The 8,826-nt window shown below is 54.3% G+C and overlaps 1 protein-coding gene across 3 annotated transcripts; it reads right to left on the minus strand.

Moving 5' to 3' along the window:
• Positions 1–267: 267 nt before the first annotated feature.
• KEAP1 (kelch like ECH associated protein 1) lies at positions 268–8,067 on the minus strand. Of its 3 annotated transcripts, none has more exons than XM_019659383.1 (6): positions 7,924–8,067; positions 5,158–5,843; positions 3,044–3,729; positions 1,595–1,800; positions 1,144–1,320; positions 268–995 (listed from the first exon to the last, which is right to left on the minus strand). In XM_019659383.1, exons 2-6 carry the CDS (start codon positions 5,794–5,796, stop codon positions 829–831), a joined length of 1,875 nt encoding a protein of 624 aa, XP_019514928.1. In that variant the 5' UTR covers positions 5,797–5,843; positions 7,924–8,067; the 3' UTR covers positions 268–828. The 3 variants fall into 3 exon arrangements, with proteins under 3 accessions (XP_019514928.1, XP_019514927.1, XP_019514929.1); XM_019659382.1 differs by lacking the exon at positions 7,924–8,067 and adding an exon at positions 7,494–7,917; XM_019659384.1 differs by lacking the exon at positions 7,924–8,067 and adding an exon at positions 6,978–7,487.
• Between the last annotated feature and the right edge of the window lie 759 nt (positions 8,068–8,826).

Raw genomic sequence — 8,826 nt, forward strand, 5'->3', positions numbered from 1 at the left:
CTTAAAATATAAAGTGTGCACACATATGATATTAACCTTGGGAAGCCCTGGGAGATGTGTCATTGTCTTCAAAGCACCTGAAAGTGACAGATAGACAAAGTGAGCCCTGAGTGGCTTGCCTATGGGGAAAAACATGCCCTATATAGCAAGAGGCTATGGGCAGGGAAAAACTGGTTTAAATTCAAGCCCTAAATCAAAGACCTGAGCGCATTTCAGGAGAAGAGTCCTTTCTATCCCTGGGTTTGAGACCTCCAGCTGAGAGCCTGGTGGAAGACACTAGTTAGTTTGTTCTTTATTTTCATTGGAAAGTTACAGGGTTACTTATCAACAAAATGACTGTCCAGGGCAGAGATATCCAGTGGTTTCTATGTACAGGCCCATCCCAGGGTCTGTACTTCCAGAAGGGCCTCACCCCAGAGGCCTCAGATGGTTCTTTCCCAGGCCTCTAGGAACCAATCACAAAGGTGCAGGGAACAAAAACCAGCCTGACTCAGCACCTGCTTTCACCCCATAGGGAGGAGGCAGCTGCTGGTGTAGAACCCAGGCCTTGTCTTGGGGTAGTGGGTGTGGGAGTTTCTCTCCCGGAGCCCACCATTTCCATACCCTTCTCCCAGACAGGCTCTCTTGGACATTCCTGGGACTACTCTGGCGGGCTCATGGGTTTCCACTCTGGCCTTCTTTCAAGTTGTCATTTTAACACTGAGGCATCCCAGCCTCCCATCCTGGAGGACAAGCATTTGCTCTGTCCCTTTTCTTTTGTCCCTGTTTTTGTACAAAAATTACAATAATCTCAATGGGACCATTTTTTCCCCAAGAAACCAAAGTGGCTCAACAGGTACAATTCTGCTGGTTGATCTGCTTCTGGCAGGGTTCCATGGTGACAGCAACACCCACCCCGCTCCGGCCAGATGTCATGTGGGTCACCTCGCTCCAGGTGTCCGTGTCTGGGTCATAACACTCCACGCTGTCCAAGAATGTGTGACCATCGTAGCCTCCTACAGGGAGAGCAGAGGGGATGGTCACTGCCTCCAAGAGAAGGAAGAAACCACAAGAAGCCTTCCTTCTGGGATTTGAGCCCACTCCTAAAAGATGAGGCTAATTACTTAGTCTTCTCCACCCAGGTCCCCACCCCCAGGGCCTCACCGAGGACGTAGATTCTCCCCTGATGCACAGTAATCCCCAGGGCACTCCGCCGATGCTTCATGGGAGCTACAAAAGTCCACGTTTCTGTCTCCACGTCGTAGCGCTCCACACTGTTCAGCTGGTCCTGACCATCATAGCCTCCCGCGGCATAGATACAGTTGTGCAGGACACAGACTCCTAAGCCACACCATGAAGAGAGGGTGACTCTGGGGCCTGACCTCAGGGGCCCCAGCCACCACCCTCTTGGGGGGCCCTTCCCTCCTTCCTCTCCTGAGGGACCCTTCAGAAACAAAGCCAGGAAAGAGGAGCTTGAATTCTGTCAGAATCCAGCTCTCCTGTGTGTGCCACAGGGTTATTTAAGGTGGAAACAGGAGGCCTCACCCAGGCCTAGCTGACTTCACTGTGGGGCTGGGTGTTCCTTCACAGTCCCCTCCCCGCAGCCCCCACCCACCTGCCCCACTGCGGATGGTGTTCATGGGTGTGATCATTCGCCACTCGTCTCTCTCTGGGTAGTAACACTCCGCTGAGTTGAGGCGGTTTGTCCCATCGAAGCCCCCCACGGCATAGAGCAGACGGTTAAGGACAGCCACTCCCACACCAATCCTTCGCGTCAGCATTGGGGCCACCAAGTGCCACTCGTCCCGCTCTGGCTCATACCTGCAAGGGCATAATAACAATGACAATGGCAATCATAGCTGACCTTCAAGAAACACTATATTCTGCTAGCTCTTTATGTACTTGAACTCTTTAATCCTCACAATTGTTCTCCAAGGTGCAAGTTATCAGTAGCTCCATTTTCCAGCTGAGGAAACCAAGGTTCACAGCTGTCATGGCTCAAGGTCACACACACACATCTGTTGGACCCCAGGGGCTCCATCATACCACTGCCAGGCCCTGTGCTGAGTGCTATGTGCATTATCTCACCAATGCCCCACCCAGCATGGTGGGGCAAGCAGTCCTCATTATTGTCCATCCTTTCACAGATGACAAGATGGAGGCACAGAAGGTTAAAGTGGTATGTCCAGGGTCGCTGAAGAAGCAGTAGAGCTGGGGTCTGACCCAGCCCTCTCAGGCACCAGAACCCCAACTCTAACAACTAGGCTGATTTTTCTCAAAGTGTGATGCTCAAAGATGGGCCTAGGTACTTCCAGTTCATGCCTGTTCTCCTGGAGTAATTAATAGTATCCCTTTTTTTAATTGAAAGTGGTCTACTGAGGGTGACACATCATACCATCACCCTATTCACAGACCACATGCATTAGAAACCCCTGGGGTATTTGGTTTAAAATTCCCATCCCCCAGCCTCACTCCAAACCCACCCACTAATGACAGATCTCTGGATCTCCAGCAGTGGGTTGGAGAGTTTGTTTTAACAAGTTCTCAGGTGAGAACTATAGCCTGGGTCACAGTTCTGGAACAAGAAAGCAGAGGACTAAGCTATGCAAAAGCTGAAAGTCCAAAATGCTTGGCCTCTAAACATAGGGTCACTAAGCACAGTTGTGCACTGCACAAGGGCACTACATCTAAGGGGGCACCTTCTACATAGCACACCGCATACATCTATTTTTTATAATTTTGGGGCAGATAGCAGTGAGGGGTCATGTTTTAACAAAATTAGCATATTACAATTTCAAACTCATGGAACGTTTCCCAAATCTGCACAAGGGAGGTAGGTGTATGTATGGTTTTGTGATGGCCCTGTTCCCAGGCCCAGACACATCATCCAAGGTCACCACCATACATCTCCCAGGAGTTTAACTTCACTTTGAGGCTTCCACTCTCTGAAAACAGGGCACAGAGATAGGCACCCAACAACAGGGAGAATCCCCAAATGCCAATAGCATGGGACCTGTTGGCAGCAGGACCCTCGGAGCCTACCCCTCTGGGGCCTGCCACTCACCTCTCCACACTGTTGTGGTGGATGCAGCCATGGGAGCCACCAACAGCATAGATGTGCCCATCGATGACCCCAACTCCGATTCGATTGCGTGGCACACTCATGGGGGCGCAGGGTGACCACTGGTTGGTCATGGGGTTGTAGCAATCCAGGGCACTGGAGTCAGTGTTGCCATCGGGCGAGTTGTTCCGGCCGCCCACAGCGTACAGCAGCCCGCCCACCACGCAGCCTGCCAGGCCACTACGAGGTACCTGCAGGTCTGCCAACCTGAGCCACGTGCCATCACTGGGGTTGTAGGCCTCCAGGTAGCTGAGTGACTGGCGGAAGTAGCCACCGGCGGTGTATATGAGCCGGCCCACCTTGGGTGCCCGGCAGGGCATCACCTGTGTGGGCTTGTGCAGGGTAAGCTCCTGGAAGATCTTGACCAGGTAGTCCTTGCAGCGGGAGTCCGACTGCAGGATCTCGCACTTCTGCAGCTGCATCTGCAGGAAGTGGGGTGTGAGCGAGTGGCAGCGCACGGCCCGCAGCAGCGCCTGTACGTAGAAGCGTCGCTGCTCACAGTCGTACTTGACCCAGTTGATGCAGGCATGGAAGACCTCGGACTCACAGCGCACATTCAGATCATCCCGGCTGATGAGAGTCACCAGCTGGCAGTGAGATAAGTTGAAGAACTCCTCTTGCTTGGCCACCTGCAGAGGGCGTTAGTGTGACAGGCTGACTCCTGCGTCTCCCCCAACCCCTCAACTGGCAGTATGACTGTGGACAAGTCACTCAACCTGCCTCTGACAATCTCAGTTTCTTCATCTGTAAAATGAGAATTTGAATAGTATGAACTTCATAGGTTGTAACGGTTAAATGAGTTGGTACCACGTCAGGCAAGTAGTACATATCTACTCAGGTAAATGGACAGACACAATGCACTGTGTATCTTTTTGTATCGTTTTCTGTTTGAACTATAAGAACCTTACATTTTTCAAAAAAATGAAATTACTTTTTCAAATGGGCAGATTGACTAAAAAGGAAAAAGGAACAGCAATAGAACATTCTAGAAATAAATTACAGGCTCTGAAAAAAGCAGCCTGAGCTCTAATTTTGGCCCACTACTTTTTAACTGGGTGACTCTGGGCAAATATCTGAAAAGCTCTGTAAGCCTTTGTTTTCTTCCTCTGTAAAAGGGGATTGATTATATTAGTAGCCACCTCATAGCAAGGCTACTCCTAGGGCATACAGGACACCAGGCAAATCTTTCTTGTCAGGCACTCATCTATATAATTTTGGTCACCCCACATCAGCAGGTCACCACCATTCTAGTGCTCCAAGCCCATGCAATCCCTTGAAACAAACACTATGCTGGCCAATGGAAGAACCCTGCTCACAGACCACCCTCCTGTTAGCCATCAGCCCCAAGACTAATGCCAGAGCTCCGGACAACTGGTCAGCCCCACATGTGGTATAGAGGAAGGAAAGAAATGAAATGGAGACCAGAGTAGTATCCACCCCAGCTGGTTCCAGCCACTGGAGGAGGGCTTTGAATATTTCCAGGAATACCCTCCAAAGCATACTTCCTCCTGGGATGGTTGGCAAGATTCAGTGATTTAAAAAATGGAAATCACTTAAAGCAGAAACTGGCCCACAGCAAGGGCTCTCAATAAGCACTTATTATTTCTTCTGTTCACAACTTCCTCCACTTAAAAACGAAAACGAAACCAAGAAAATAAGGATGACGCTGAGTGGACCAAAAAAAACCCACATCTAAGGGTCATATTAGCAGTTGGAAGCATATCATGGGTGTTCAGCAATTACTTTCTGACTGCCTGAAATGTTGGGCCTTGCTCTGGACACCCTAGGGTTGAGCTGTTGTCATGTTCACTGCACCCTGTCCTCACCCTAGACCCGAGAAGCCAGGGAGCCCAGATACCCATGAAGGCCTCACTTGCCTCAGCTGTTTCCCAGAGTTGTCCCAGATGTGTAGACTAGAAGCTCAGAGCCCCACTTCTCCCCAGCTCCTTGCCTTGACCCTTCACTTCTCAAGGGGAAACAGTGATAACCACCTGTGCATCCCTGGTCCCTCTGATAACATCCCCAAGCCCTACTCCATGTAGCCTCCCCTCACTCACCTCCCCAAAGTGCATGTAGATGTACTCGCGGGCACGTTGGTGCAGCTCAGCACAACCGATCTGCTCAGCGAAGTTGGCGATGCCAATGGCGTTGCTGGGGTCGAGCTGCTGCACCAGAAAGTCACTGCAGGCGCGGACAACGCTGTCAATCTGGTACATGACAGCACCATTCATGACGTGGAGCACGCACTTCTCGCCCATGGAGATGGAGGCTGTGTAGGCGAACTCGATGAGACGCTCCATGACCTTGGGGTGGATGCCCTCGATGGACACCACCTCCATGCCCTGCTCCCGCAGCCCGTTGGTGAACATGGCTTTGAAGACAGGGCTGGACGAGGCCAGCACAACCTTGTGGGCCATGAACTGGGCAGCGGGCGCGTCCTGGTACTTGACCTGCAGCGTGACATCACATAGCTGCTGGCTGAGTCGCAGTTCATTCATGATGCCAAAGGCCTGCTTGGTGTGGTCCTCCAGCGTGTAGCTGAAAGTACGGTTGCCATGCTGGGAGGGTGTCACCTCAGCCTTGCACTCGGTGGAGGCGTACATCACCGTGTCCCCTGCCCCTTCGGGGCACTGTGACCTCAGGGGCAGAAATCGGGTACGGGCCCCAGCCCTGCTAGGCCTGGATTCCGGCTGCATGGGTTTCCAGGTGACAAAGGACAACACCACCACTGGCACTCAGGGGCCTGGAGGAGGGAGAGCACAGGGCTGGGGGCAGGGCCTGGGGCTAGGCCTTTTTTTAAGATAAAGCAACTCCTAGACCAGTTTTCCTTGCCAAGCCCAGGTGAAGCTGTGTCCATTTGTGCTTGCTAAATGTCCTATGGCCTCACCAGACCAAGGGTCCATCTTAAAACATGTCAGATGATGTCCCCCCCTTGCTCAGAATCCCCCCACAACTCCCTATAGAACAAAGAATAAAATTGAACTCTTCAATGGTCTGCAAAGTCAGCTCCTGTCCACCTCTCCCCTTTGCTCACTCTGTTCCAGCTGTCTGGTGGCCCTTCTCTTCCTAGAACATGTCCAATTCACTCCTTCATTCACCCCACCAACATTTATTGAGCATCTACTGTGTACCAGGCACTGTTCTAGGCACCAGGGACACAGCAGTGAGCAAGACAGACAAAAACTGTGCTGGAGTTGATACCTGGGGAGGGAATGGCCATAAATAAAATAAGCAAGACTTAAGTAGAAATGGAGATCATGAAGAAAATGACAACAGCATTGTGAATTTAACAATGTGAATTTAAATCAAGTAGTCTAGTCCCCTGTTGGAGCTGAGACAAGAAGGATGAACATATGAAAGGGGGTGGGGTGGGAATTAGTTTTCCAGGCAGAGGGAACAGTAAGTGCAAAGGCTCAGAAGCAGAATGAGAGAGACAATCTGGAGAATCAGGGAGGTGTGTAATGACAGATAATGACTACTGAAGGGAGGGTTTCCATGAAACTTGTGGAGTCTAGAGGGCTGGAGCATGAGTTGTGTTTTGAAAGGTCCTGCAGGGAGAAGGGGGGGGTAGATCTGCAAGAGGATTCCCCGGTTCTCCATCTTATCTTTCTGAGGCTCAGCATAGAATCACCTTCCAGTTTTATTTCCATCACTGCACTTGTCAGGAACTGAATGAAATAAGCTTCTTTGCTTGCCTATTGAGGAGTGACCCATCCCTCCGGCCCTCAGCCCCAGCGCTTCAGAGGGCAGGGAGCCTTGTGTAGGTCAGGGTTGTGCCGACCCTCTCATGTGCCTCCCTCACGTCCAGCTTGGGGCCCGGCTCTGCACAGGGGTCAGTAAGGTATGACTGGCTGACTGCCCACTCCACTATGCCTACCAGAGCACCTTCTTTCACCCGCCCCGGGGCGCCGCTTGTCCACCTCTCCCCAGCCAAGGCCCCGGGTCTGCCTCTTGGTCTTTGGCCAATCGGTCAACGGTGCCCCCTGGGCACTGGGCACTCTCCCTCACAAAGCACTAGGTGGGGGACTGCGCATGCCCCGCCTGAGCCGCCACCGAGGCCTGGAGAAAGGGAGGAAGCAACCCCACCGCGGCCTCTTGACTGCCAATCCCAGGGCGCAGATCAAGCCTCCCAACGCCCCGGGGTCCCCGAGCCTCCGTCGGAGCGGCGCTCCCCGGGCTTCTCGTCCGGCTAGTGTGGTTCCCGGGCCACCCGCGAGTCGCGCCGTCCAACAAAAGGATGGAACTCGAGCCGCGCCCTCCTGGCCTTCCGGGGGACCACAGGAACCCCCAGACAACCGGGCCCGCGGCGCCGCGTCCCCCGGCCCCCAGGCACAGCCGCAGGGGCGCTATCGGCCCGCCGTTTCCGCAGCCCCGGCGCAGGCCGCTCACTCACCCCGCCATGGCCGCGCTCGGGCTCCGCCTCCGTCGCCCAGGCCCCGATGCCTCCATCGCTGCGCCGGGGAAGGGGGGGGGCGGCGGAGGGAGGCGCGGAGCGCGCGCAGGTCACCATGACTAAGCAGAGCCTGGCGCTTGCCGTGTCAGAATAAAAGTCCCCGCGGTCCCGGGCCTCCAGCGGCGGGGCTGGCACAGGGCCCTCTCCCCCCTCTCCCACCCCGCCGGCTGTCGCCAAGCTGCGCAACCCCAGTGCCGCGACCACAGCATCCGTCATTGCAGCGCGGCGGGATCAGGGACCGCAGCCCTCGGCGCACCAAGCCGCGCGATCTGCTCCGCGGGAATCGGAGCCCCGGGTTCGAGGCCAGGCCCGTCCCTGCCCGCACGGAGCATCCGTGGACACTCCTCGCCGCCGCCGCCGGCGCGCTCACCTCTGCCCCAGCGTAGCCTCGGTAGCTCTCGCCGCGGGGCGGGGATACCTGGGACACGGCGGCGGCTCTGGGCACTGTGGTGCCACCCGCTCGCCGAGCTTCCGGGAAACCCGAGGGGCCGCAGCCCAGCCGGGGACAGCTCCCGCCTAACCTTCGCTATCCGGAACCCGCGGGCGCCTCCGCTGTCTGGGGACCTCGGCTCTCGGGCGGCAAAGCCTGAGGGGTCGCGACCGTCGGGTGGGGGTTGGCCTCGGGACGCCCAGGAAGGAGGCAGGGAGAGGGCGCGGCGGTAAAGGAGCCGCGATTCCCCGCCCTTCCCGTAGGTGCCCCGAGCCCATGGGCGAGGAGCAGGGCGTCGGTCGAGGGCGCACGGCCAAGAGAGCCCGTTACCCCTTCGCATTGTCCCTTCCATTCGACCTATTTCGTCGTCTCAGCGCGGGACTGCTCTCTATGACCTGCTCTTCTCTCTTCAATGCAGGCCTCACGGTCGGCGGCCGCAGGATCCAGCGAGAATTATCTATCCAGTTGGGGTTTCTTTGTCTTTATTTTTTAGTTATCTCCAACGTAGAGATGCGTCAAGCTCGCCTGCGGGGCGTTCGAAGTCCCGCCGTGCCACCCTCTCTAGCTCTGTGCAGGATGGGCCTGTAACTTCACTTCTCCATGCTTCAGTTTCCTCCCTTTGAGGTGATAATAATGCTAGCACCTCCTAGGTTACCGGGAGCACTAAATACGAATACTAGCGCCTAACAGATGTTAACGATTGCTGTTTTTCATGGCAAGGAATACTGACTTGCCACTTATACTGTTTATGATATAACGTTAACCTTTAAATAAATGTATTTAAGGCTATTTTTTAAAGAGTCCTATATGAAAATTAAGTGAAAAATGGAAACGCAAAGGAAG

The sequence above is a fragment of the Hipposideros armiger genome, unplaced genomic scaffold (genome assembly GCF_001890085.2).
Source record: "Hipposideros armiger isolate ML-2016 unplaced genomic scaffold, ASM189008v1 scaffold_298, whole genome shotgun sequence".
In the NCBI taxonomy this organism is placed as follows: domain Eukaryota; kingdom Metazoa; phylum Chordata; class Mammalia; order Chiroptera; family Hipposideridae; genus Hipposideros; species Hipposideros armiger.